Source organism: Ornithorhynchus anatinus, chromosome 17, assembly GCF_004115215.2.
Source record: "Ornithorhynchus anatinus isolate Pmale09 chromosome 17, mOrnAna1.pri.v4, whole genome shotgun sequence".
NCBI lineage: Eukaryota > Metazoa > Chordata > Mammalia > Monotremata > Ornithorhynchidae > Ornithorhynchus > Ornithorhynchus anatinus.
Window position 1 is genome coordinate 44,325,915 of NC_041744.1, and position 11,948 is coordinate 44,337,862.

Consider the following 11,948-nt stretch of genomic DNA (forward strand, 5'->3'; position numbering starts at 1 on the left):
CTCCTCCACACCTTATCTCACCTTGGCTTCACGGACTCCGTCCTCTCCTGGTTCTCCTCTTATCTCTCTGGCCGGTCATTCTTGGTCTCCTTCGCAGGCACCTCCTCCTCTTCCCATCCTTTAACTGTTGGAGTTCCTCAAGGGTCAGTTCTTGGCCCTCTTCTGTTCTCCATTTACACTCAATCCCTCGGTGAACTCATTCGCTCTCACAGCTTTGACTACCATCTCTACTCAGATGACATGCAGATCTACATCTCTGCCCCTGTCCTCTCCCCCTCCCTTCAGGCTCGCATCTCCTCCTGCCTCCAGGACGTCTCCACCTGGATGTCTGCCCACCACCTAAAACTCAACATGACCAAAACTGAGCTCCTCATTTTCCCTCCCAAGCCCGGTCCTGTCCCAGACTTCCCCATCACCGTGGATGGTACGACCATCCTTCCCGTCTCTCAGGCCCACAACTTCGGTGTCATCTTTGACTCGGCTCTCTCATTCACCCCACATATCCGATCCGTTACCGAGACCTGCCAGTCTCACCTTTACAATATCGCCAAGATCTGCCCTTTCCTCTCCACCCAAACGGCTACCTTACTGCTACAGGCTCTCATTATATCCTGGCTAGCCTACTGTGTCAGCCTTCTCTCTGATCTCCCTTCCTCCTCTCTCGCCCCGCTCCAGTCTATTCTTCACTCCGCTGCTCGGCTCACCTTCCTGCAGAAACGATCTGGGCATGTCACTCCCCTTCTTAAACACCTCCAGTGGTTACCTATCAACCTCCGCTCAAAACAAAACTCACTCTAGGCTTCAAGGCTCTCCATCACCTTGCCCCTTACTACCTCTCCTCCCTTCTCTCTTGATACTGCCCACCCCACACGCTCTGCTCCTCTGCCACCCACCTCCTCACCATCCCTCGGTCTCGCCTATCCCGCCGTCGACCCCTGGGCCACGTCCTCCCACGGTCCTGGAGTGGCCTCCCTCCTCACCTCCGACAATCTAATTCTCTTCCCCTCTTCAAATTCCTACTTAAAGCTCACCTCCTCCAAGAGACCTTCCCAGACTTAGCTCCCCCCTTTTTCCCTCTGCTCCCTCTACCCCCCTTCACCTCTCTGCAGCTAAACCCTCTTCTTCCCCCTTTCCCTCTCCTCCTCCCCCTCTCCCGTCTCACCCCCTCAGCACTGTACTCATCCGCTCAACTGTATATATCTTCATCACCCTATTTATTTGGTTTATTTTGTTTAATGAGATGTACATCACCCTGATTCTATTTATTTGCCACAGTTTTTATGAGATGTTCTTCCCCTTGACTCTATTTATTGCCATTGTTCTTGTCTGCCTGTCTCCCCCAATTAGACTGTAAGCCCGCCAAAGGGCAGGGACTATCTCTATCTGTTGCCGACTTGTACATTCCAAGGGCATAATACAGTGCTCTGCACATAGTAAGCGCTCAATAAATACTATTGAATGGATGAATGAATGAATTTACTGAGCACCTACTGTGTTCCTCCCCTCTCAGGAACACGCCCGGAGAATTTCCGGTACTCTACCAGTCTCAGCCACTGGTGGGGGAGTCAAGCAGTGTCATTTCCATTCCCAGTTTAGGTAGTGGCCAGTGAGTGGAAGGCAATTTGCTACAAGTCAAAACTCACATGTGCTGGGCTGCAGTGGCATGAGAAGGAGTCAACGGCGAAGACTCAAGTTTACTATGCGGGACAAGGTAGTGGTAAACCACTTCCATATTTTTGCCAAGAAAACTCTATGGATACACTACCATAACAATTGCAGATGGTGGTGGGATGTTCTGGGAGAGATGAGCCCATGCAGTCATGGTGTTCTTAAAGGGTTTCACCGAGAGCCCCAGAAGAAATGTGCAGTTCTTCTGACTTTTCTCAGCTGAGTCTCAGTTTACCAGGCTCAGAGCCCTTCACCTCTGTCCCCGGAAACGAAAGTGGAAAGGTCTGTGTGAGATCTTTGAAGGGATGGTGAGATTTGTGTACATCTGGGACAAGCAGGACCCTTCAAAAGGGACACCTCCTCTGCTTTAGAAGGACATACTTTGAACTTGCTGTGTGCAGAACACTATTAAGCGCTTGTGAGAGTACAATATAACGGAGCTAATAGTTTGCAGCCATGGCTGTATTCAGAGAGGCAAATTGGGACAACTAAATTCAAAACAAACATACGACCCTTGAGTAATTGCAGTCCAGGATGCCCCCTTACAGATTTGTTGACAATCACCCATGTGGGACCTGTTTGGTTTTTTAACCTCGTTATCATTGCAATTTTATGCCAGTTTCACTATTCAATTCTATGAGATGTGTCTCATAGAAAAACTATGAATTGATTCTGAGTATTGCCTTGTCACTTTTTTCCAAAAATTCCTTTTCCCCAGATGACTCTCTATCAGAATTTGATGAAGTTTCCTTAAAACCGAGAGGATGAAAGATACTGAATTGATGAATATGGGGTAATATGGCAATGTTGCATAAAATGAAGGTCACTGAATATTGGTGAAGGCAAAGAGGTGTTTATTATCTGAGAGTGAACTCCCTGCCTCTTACAGAATCTGCTATCGACTTGGTATGAAAGAGCATCCCCTGAGGAGATCTACTGGCCACTTGAAGGTGTCTTAAAAGTCCACTAAAGACTAAAGAATTTACTTCACTCAATTAATGGTATTTATTGAGCACTTACTGTGTTCAAAGCATCGTATTAAAGCGGTTGGGAAAGTACAATATATGGAGTTGGTAGACTCACTTCCTGCCCACAAAGAGTTTCCAATCTAGAGTTTCAACCAGGTCTCTTCAGGTCAGGTGTTTCCAGCACGATCCCACTGTGACTTCCTTTGAATTTAACAAAGATGGAGCAATGGGGTCTTACACTGTGAAACACTGTGCCTAATCCATGGAATGTCAGGATCCAGTCCCTTTGCAGATGTTCTCCATGAAGACCTGTCCATGAGCTCCGAAGATGAAAGCTATGGAATCCTATACTTACAGATGTACTTTTGAAGAGATTCACACTCTTCAGGAGAAGCTGGATTTGATGGATGATATTTGGCACAGTCTTTACCAGATTCGTCCAAGGTTATATGCAGCCTGGGGTGAAGAAACCATCATTTATATAATGTTAATTTCAGATCATTGGAAATATTTTCCCTGTCTTCGCCAATAAGAATATGTTAAAAGGGTAAGACACTGAAGTGTAGTCTCTACTTAGAGATATGAAAGCCAAGGCTCCAGGAGGTTTAGGCTTCATTTCAGCATGGAGAGGAAAGCACAGGACTCCTCAGAGAGTGTCAGCCACTGGTAATAACGTGCTTACCCCAGGTACCATATGAAATGCACCGGTGACCATACCCAGCCCTACTGAGCTGGAATGGGATGATTAAACCCTCCTGCCTGTCAACTTATTCCATATAAATAAACTAAATGGCACCCACTGAAAATATAAAGGAACAAAGCCAAGCAGCAGCTAATTATTATTGTTATGATGACATCTGTTAAGTGCTTACTATGTTCCAAGCACTGTTCTAAGTGCTGGGGGGTTACAAGGTAATCAGGTTGTCCCATGTGGGGTTCAACAGTCTTAAACCCCATTTTCCAGATGAGGTAACTGAGGCACAGGGAAGTTAAGTGACTTGCCCAAAGTCACACAGCTGACAAATGGCAGAGCAGGGATTAGAACCCATGACCTCTGACTCCCAAACCCAGGCTCTTGCCACTGAGCCACGCTGCTTCTCAATCCCTGAAAGCTAATCCCTGAAAGGGAGCAAAATGGGGGTGGATGAAAGTTTGATTAGGAGAGTGGACACTATGAAGGGAGAACGAAAGATCTTCTGTTTCTGATCTGAATTTTCAAATCTTGGGGACCTTCACATTCCCTCTCTCTCATTATAGAGGCTGTGAGGGCTAGGTGGAAGGGAGCCAAAGAGAGGGGAATTAGTCAATCAAACAATCCATCAGTGCTATTCATTAAGCACCTATTGCATGTGGAGCCCTTGCTTGAATCCCTCCTAATCCCCTCCATGAACCAAGAGGGAACAAGATTTAACCCTTCTAAATTTCAGCTGTCTGGCCCCAGCCCATCTCCCTCTCTGCTGCTTCTTTAATCTCTGTAGGCCAATGACTGATGATGTTACTGAAGATACAGACACTTACTATCTGCATCACGGATGGACCAGAGCAGAAGGTCAGAGAGGCTGAATTGGTCGTCACATTGAGGGACATACAGCAGTAAAACTACATCTTAAAAATATCCTTCAGAGTATCCTTCGATTAACTGGGACTGATCTGCCACTTGCCCCCTCCCCACGTTGAGTCACATTTGGAGAGGCTTTACTGTGCTTGAGAATGAATGGGGCAGGGGAAATGCTTAGTGAACCAGAAACCTACAGGCCTATGGAAAGATTTGAGCCATCGGACCACTTCCAAGTTTGATTTCTTCCACTTCGGTAGAGTCCAGTCCATCCGTAGAGTGCAAACAGGGACAAGAAATCCTGTTGAGAACCACAAAAAACGTCACCAAGCTAAGGATCCTTCTCCCTAACTGCCTGGACATGCAGAGACCTGAATAAGCAGTTGATTAAAGTGGCCACCTTCTATAGGAAACAATGAGACGTGAAATGACTTGCTCAAGGTTACACAGCAGAGGTTATTACTGGGCTTAGAATTGATGTCTTCTGACTCCCAGTTCTTCCCTCTTTCAAAAAGGCCACGATGCGTCTTGAAAAATTCTGATATTTACCCTCACAACATTTTCCACATACAAGTTTTTTGTGAGCCTAAACGTTTTTGATTCGACAAATCAATCAATCATATTTATTGAGTACTTATTGGGTGGAGAGCCCGCACTAAGCTCTTGGGAGAGTACAATAAAACAGAGTTGGTAGTCAGACACATTTCCTGCCCCTGAAGAGCTTATAATCTAGAGTGCCAACTTGCCAAGAAGCAACACTGGAAAAATCTGTTCCAGGGCACAGATTTTGCCGATATCCTCGGTGAGAAGGGATTGAAGAATACCAGCAGAAAATGGAAATGTCTGCTCCAGCCCCTAACTCCCAGGAACTTCAGTTCCTTCCCATATCACTGACAATCAGAACAGGCTGTGACAGGGCAGAAAATGGATGAGTTGATGGGGATAGAGTGTAATGAACCTCAGCAATATTCACTGGGAGGTGCAGGGAGGAGTGTGGATAGGATAGCCGTTCCAGGATGCACCCTTGGAGCAGGATTCAACCGTTAGCTCCTTGAGACTTCAGGGAAACAGTGCCCTGCTTGCCCTTCTTCCTGGGTGAAAGTGGGGGAAAGAGTCACCAGGCACCCCAGGAGGCTGAAAGCAGCTGCAAACAGTGTGGTCGACAGGCAGTCACTGGAAGAGTCCAGGTGACCACATCATCAAACAGAGACACCTCGGGGTTCTTGTCAGTTGTACTCATTAACCGGGACAACACATCACCAGAGGTTGTACCTGTCACCACGGGGGTCACCAAATTAGTAAGTGAAAGTAGCTCACCAGTTCTCCCTTGTTCTCTAACTTCAGGAGCATGGAATTCTGAGATCGACAGATTGCTTGACTTTCATCCCATTTTCTTTCTTCTTTAGAAAAGAGATAGCAGTTGTTTCCATACAGGAACCAGTTCTCTGGGCAAGTGCCACAGTGAAGTCCTAAGTAAAGTGAACCGATTAGATTGTGGACTAAAGCACCCTTTTAATCTGGGTCCTCTCACCCAGGAAAGAAGACATTCTCACATACTGACAGACTCTGAGCCCCAAAAGGGGCTCAACCCTACCTCCTCTCTGTCTGCCCAACAACAGGGAAAGAAAGAATTGAATGCCACACCCAGAGCTGTACCCCACTTTGACCAAGACATCCCAAATGAAGGCAGCTCACATGAATCCCTGGAGACAAAACATAGATATTATCCCAGTGTATTCCCTCAGGGATTAAACATGGTCCTCGAAGAATTGAGAAGCAGAGAAGAGTAAGCCGTTCTTATTCTAACAGGCTGGCCAAATTATTCCTTTTTAATTCCGTTAAAAGTCAATCTGTTGGCTGAAATATGTAAACCAGAATGAACATTCTCACGGGGAGGGAATTGGACTATGTTCAGTTCCTAGGCTCCAGGTTCTGTCTCCAGCTCCACTCTGCACTATAGTTGCAGACAAGACATATTCAGACTCTGAGACAAGCTGTTCCACGAAGGTTATTTAGACTGCAAAAATTTTGTATCCACCTGTCTGGTTGCTGGTGGCATTTGAAGAAACTCCTTGGGTCACTATAAAAATCAGTGGAAGCATGGTGTTCATATTAACATCATTGCCTAGGAGCAAGCCAATCATCAAGGGAAACCTGATACTATAGTTCATTACTCGGGGACTGATCTTTGAATCAGCAGGCAGTTACTTACCCTGAGCAGCTAAGACACCTACTGTCAATAGTAACCCAAGGCAGAAGATCACCAGAGTCACCGCAGTGAGTTGCCATACAGAGGCTGGGGCATCTATAAAGAGGCATAATGTTAATAACTTTAAGGATAAGACCAACAACATCAGAACTCCAAAGACAAATTTGGTCTGTCTCAAAGACAACCTTGGAATAGGAAAGTTCTTTATCATTTCTTTCTATTTTCCCATCACGTACATCTTTCACACATCTCCTGTCCTTGCATGCCAATCTCCTCTGTGTTATTTTATCCCTTTACTTCTATCCTTTCCTTCCCTCCACTGCCATAGATCCAGAGAGAGAGAGATACAGAGAAATTTGAACAGATTCATGCAGTATTAGAGGGTGAAGAAACACAAAGATTGAAACAAAAATCAAAAATAATCAGAGGCTGTGACCCAGTGGAGAAAATGCAAAAATCAGGAGGTATTCCTTGTTTTTGTATTTTTTTCAGCACTTTTGGATCTGGGCACTTATCTAGTCTTGTTTATTTGAGGCTAGGGGTTACTCATCTACATACAATAATGATGGTACTTGTTAAGCACTTACTATGTGCCAAACACTGTTATAAGAACTAGGTTATATAGAAGTTAATCAGGTTTGACCCAATCTGTCTAACATGGGGCAAACAGTCTTAATCCCCATTTTTACAGATGAGGTAACTGAGACAAGAGAAGAGAAGTGACTTGATAGATATATATAATCAATCTATAGTATTTATTGATTATATATATATATAATCAATCTATAGTATTTATTGAGCACTTACCCTGTGCAGTGCCCTGTACTTAATAATAATAATAATAATAATGTTGGTATTTGTTAAGCACTTACTACGTGTGGATCACTGTTCTAAGCGCTGGGGTAGTTGCAGGGTAATCAGCTTGTCCCACGTGAGGCTCACAATCTTCAAAGCAGCATGGCTCGGCGGAAAGAATACGGGCTTGGGAGTCAGAGGTCATGGGTTTGAATCCCGGCTCTGCCACTTGGCAGCTGTGTGACTGTGGGCAAGTCACTTAACTCCTCTGTGCCTCAGTTACCTCATCTGCAAAATGGGGATTAAGACTGTGAGCCTCACATGGGACAACCTGATTACCCTGTATTCACCCCAGCACTTAGAACAGTGCTCTGCACATAGTAAGCGCTTAACAAATACCAACTTTATTATTATTATCCCTATTTTACAGATGAGGAAACTGAGGCACAGAGAAGTTAACTGGGACAGTTACAGGGTAATGAGGTTGTCCCACATGAGGCTCACAGTCTTCATCCCCATTTTCCAGATGAGGGAACTGAGGCACAGAGAAGTGAAGTGACTTGCCCAAAGTCAAACAGCTGACAAGTGGCAGAGTAGGGATTCGAACGCATCGCCTCTGACTCCCAAGCCCGGGCTCTTTCCACTGAGCTATTGTACTTAATACTCTACAGTAGAGTTAGTTGACACAATCCCTGCCCTCAAGGAGTTTACCATCTAGTTGAGGGAGGCAGAGGCAGACACTAAAACAGAAGTGAGATAGGAGACATCGAGTTCAAAGATAATTACAGAAGTGCTGGGGAGAATAGTGTTGGTGGTGCGGGGGAGTATCTAAGTGTTAAGGGTTTGAAAACTCAAATGCATAGGTGTCATGAACATGTTGAAACTGCTCTGCAGTGGGCGTGGGGAGATAAAAGATTAGTCAAACAATGAGGAGGAGGAGGAGGAGGAAGAGATGTGATCTTGCAGAGGCTTTGAATAATAATAATTTTGGTAAACATTTAGTGTTTACTATGTGTCAAGCACTATACTAAGTGCCGGGGGAGATCCAAGATAAATAGGTTGGAAAACCCCCTGTCCCACGTGGGGCTCACAGTCCAAGAGGGAGAATGTGTATTTTATTTTATCCCCATTTTTACAGGTGAGGAAACAGGAACAGAGAAGTTAAGCGACTAGCCCAGATCACACAGGAGACAAACGATGGAGCTAGGATTAGAACTTAGGTCCTCTCATACCCAGGCCCGTGGTCTTTCCATTAGGTTATCTTGACTCCTAGATAGGGAGATAGGGAGAATACTGGGTTGGAGATGGTAAGGTAAAGGGCTATAATAATAATGTTGGTATTTGTTAAGTGCTTACTATGCGCAGAGCACTGTTCTAAGTGCTGGGATAGGTACAGGGTTATCAGGTTGTCCCATATGAGGCTCACAGTTAATCCCCATTTTATAGATGAGGTAACTGAGGCCCAGAGAAGTTAAGTGACTTGGCCACAGTCACACAGCTGACAAGTGACAGAGCCAGGATTCGAACCCTTGACCTCTGACTCCCAAGCCCAGGCTCTTTCCACTGAGCCACGTGGCTATCTAAGCAGGAGGACTATTTGGGAGGGAGGGAAGAGATTCTAATGTTGTGGGAATCAGACAATCTCCATCTAGAAAAATGCCTCCCAGATCCATTCTACCATCAGCTGAGATTCCAGCCAGGGAAATATCTAAACCTGCTGAGTCAGCTTTCATGGTGTAGTGGATAGAGCACGGGCCTGGGAGTCAGAGGTCAAGGGTTCTAATCCTGGTTCGGCCACCTGTCTGCTGTGTGACCTTGGACAAATCATTTTACTTCTCTGTGCCTCGGTTATCTCATCTGTAAAATGGAGATTAAGAACATGAGCCCTATGAGGGACAGGGACTGTGTCCAACCCGATTTGCTTGTATCCCCCCCAGTGCTTGGTACAGTGCCTGGCACATAGTAAACACTTAACAAATACCGTAATTATCATTATTGTTATTAGGTAGCATGCCATACCTTTGCCATTCACTCTCTCACTCTTTCTCTGCTGTTGAGAAGGTCTTTGCAGTTCCAACTCGACATAGGCCAATTCCTGCTCCCTTCCTGGATCTTTGCTCATGCTGGTCTTTGTTCTCTTGGGCTGAGACTGAGAGGATGTTTTTTGTTTCAACTCCGTATACAAGATTGGTGGCTCACTCATCCCGGCAAAAGGGAGATGAACGAGGGAGAAAGTGTAGAATCCTTTGCAGTGGGACAGACAGGTGATGAGGTGAAGAGTGAAGAGGGGACAACAGTGAACTTTCAGGATTTGGTTCAGTCTTCTGGATCCCAAGGGGCCTTGTGAGAATCAGTCTCCTCCAAGTTTAAGGCAGGGCCCTGGGGAGTAAGAGGGAGTCAGTTCTCAGGGCAGCCAGTGGCACTTTAATTCTCGTGGGATCTCCATCCCACTTCCCAGTCAGGATGCTAGCCATATAAAGAAAGTGAAGACTTAAAGTGGCTCTGGAGAGAAAATACAGTATGTCAAATTTCTATCCAAATTGATTTGGAGCACAAAAGTATCTCTCCCTGTTAGGGGGCAAAAATCTCTCACAGAATTATCAATCCCCAGAGACTCTTAAAAGTAATTTTAGGGAAAGCTATGGAGAAAAAAATTCAAATTATAGGGACCACAATATAAATACTCCTTCCCCTATTACCTCACAAAATATATGCCTTTGGGAGCACAGACAAAGTGTTTTAACTCAACAAAGCACTAAAGAAGGTCTATTCATAGCCTAGTGAAATGGAGGAAACAATCCCAGCCATTGAGAACAGAAAGAGGAAGGCCAGTGTTGGTGGATTGTATCTCTTGACCCACTAAATATTCCCAGCTCAAGGCCTCAGGAAATAAAGATGTCTGACTTTCTGGAAGATGGAGTTTCCTAAGGAGGGCTTCCTATTTCCCGTTCCCATTTTCCCTTAGTTCCTTAGGTCTTGTGCAGAACACCTTATTAAGAGCTTGGAGAGTACGATAGAATAATAACAAAAAGAGAAAGAGTGGTTTTTAAAATCAGCTGTACCATGAAGGCCTCCTTCAAATTAGTAATTGTTTTATGGTCTCAAGGGGAATTTCAGGATCAGGTAATCACAGCTCTCTAAAAGACCTTTCATGGTCATCTATTTAGTCTACACTTACTGAGGCAGGAGCACTCAAACTTTCACACACAGATAAGAAAGTCAGTTCAAGAGAATAAGAACAATAGAAATGTTGTCCCTGAGTTTTCTAATTGTACATTCCAAGCACTTAGTACAGTGCTCTGCACATAGTAAGTGCTCAATAAATACTACTGAATGAATGGAGAGGGAAATGGAAATACTGTACCCTCAGCCATCCATGCCGGTTTGCTCCTGCCCAGATCTAAATGAAATCTCTCATACTGCAGCAAGACAATTTCTACTTGCTCTGCCTCATTAAGATAAAAACCTTCGCAATCTCAAAGGTGATGTCAACTTACCCCTCTACCTCCTTTTCTAGTTGCTGAACCATTTTTACTTTTTTTTAAAAAAACTAACCATTACCAAACATTCACCCACTTCTCTGCCTAACTGGAGTTTCTCTCTCCAATCTCCATAGGACACTTTATTTGAGAGTCCATATCTGGACACAAGAGCATGGACAAGATGTGACCAGTGTCAGGGAAATTGGAAGAAATTAATAAAAATCAAAAACCAACTCGTGCTACTCATGCTTCTCAAGGACTGGGTAAATTTTACCTTAAATCTCAATGCGACTCTAATATTTACTGGCCGTATCCCTTGAATAGAATTTATTTCACTTCTCTCAATGTTCTATTTATGGACATTCAATTATTTAACTACTAGACCATTAAAAATGTCAGTCAGATGGGGTCAGTGGATGAAACAGCTACTCCATCTGACTGATATTTGAGTTAGAGGGATATTCTTTCCCCTGCCTTGAATCAGATGTTTAAGCATTACTTTGTGTTCTGAAACAGCAAACCTTTCTCCAAGTCCCAACTTTTCTCATTATCTGCTCTCTTTCACTGGGCAATGTGCACACTGGCTTTGAATTTAGAAGAAAAAGAAGATTCCAACAAGAAAACCAGGTGCAAAAATAGGATTATGTAATGTACAATTTTTACTTCTGAGTACAAATGAGAGTTTTTCCCTCCCAGATTGAAATTTTCTCTCCCTCTCTCTCTTTCTCTCTCTTTCTGTCACACACACACACAAACACATACACACATAAATGGTGTGTCTCAGGGTCTGTCGCTCAGTCTGGAGAGGGGAAAGAAAGCAGACAAATACCTGTTTGGAGGAGATGTTCTGGGGGCAATTTGTCCAGGGGCCTGGGCTTGTGGCTGGAGGTGACCAGCAGGACCAGGAACCCAGGAATCCAATGAGGAACAGAAGGTCTCAATTCCCTCAAGAGAGAGAAACCCAGACTGATGCACCCAGGACTGTTAGCTGTTCAGACCAACGATCCTGGGAGCCGAGAGCGGAGAGGCTGCTCACTGTACATTGGATGACACCGGCACAGGGAAGCATTCTTGTCACCGCTGCTGCTCATTGGCAGTTTGCCACACCCACTGGGGATCACTAGGACAGGCAAGTGTCATCTCTCTGGCTTCACCTAGCTTTTTGAGAGCAAAGATTTCCTTAGCAACTTCATTCCTACTACCCCAGACCCTAGGCGTATGTGAACTTATACCTAAAGTGAGAAACACAGCTGGATTCCAGGCCCTGGGCA

General features: G+C 44.8%; 1 protein-coding gene across 2 annotated transcripts; it reads right to left on the reverse strand.

Moving 5' to 3' along the window:
* Positions 1-2,505: 2,505 nt before the first annotated feature.
* LOC114817985 (natural killer cells antigen CD94-like) lies at positions 2,506-11,706 on the reverse strand. Of its 2 annotated transcripts, none has more exons than XM_029082895.2 (6): positions 11,507-11,706; positions 9,215-9,697; positions 6,404-6,496; positions 5,509-5,660; positions 4,389-4,492; positions 2,506-3,092 (listed from the first exon to the last, which is right to left on the reverse strand). In XM_029082895.2, exons 2-6 carry the CDS (start codon positions 9,396-9,398, stop codon positions 2,972-2,974), a joined length of 654 nt encoding a protein of 217 aa, XP_028938728.1. In that variant the 5' UTR covers positions 9,399-9,697; positions 11,507-11,706; the 3' UTR covers positions 2,506-2,971. The 2 variants fall into 2 exon arrangements, with proteins under 2 accessions (XP_028938728.1, XP_028938729.1); XM_029082896.2 differs by having other exon boundaries at positions 9,215-9,574; positions 11,507-11,695.
* Between the last annotated feature and the right edge of the window lie 242 nt (positions 11,707-11,948).

Excerpts from the sequence above, each read along its gene's own strand:
- LOC114817985 (XM_029082895.2), bottom strand. The coding sequence starts at position 9,398 with ATGAGTGAGCCACCAATCTTGTATACGGAGTTGAAACAAAAAACATCC. Across the intron at positions 6,497-9,214 it reads TGAGAGAGTGAATGGCAAAG|ATGCCCCAGCCTCTGTATGG; the intron begins GTATGGCATGCT and ends GCCTCTTTATAG. Across the intron at positions 4,493-5,508 it reads TAGAGAACAAGGGAGAACTG|GATTTCTTGTCCCTGTTTGC; the intron begins GTGAGCTACTTT and ends GGTTCTCAACAG.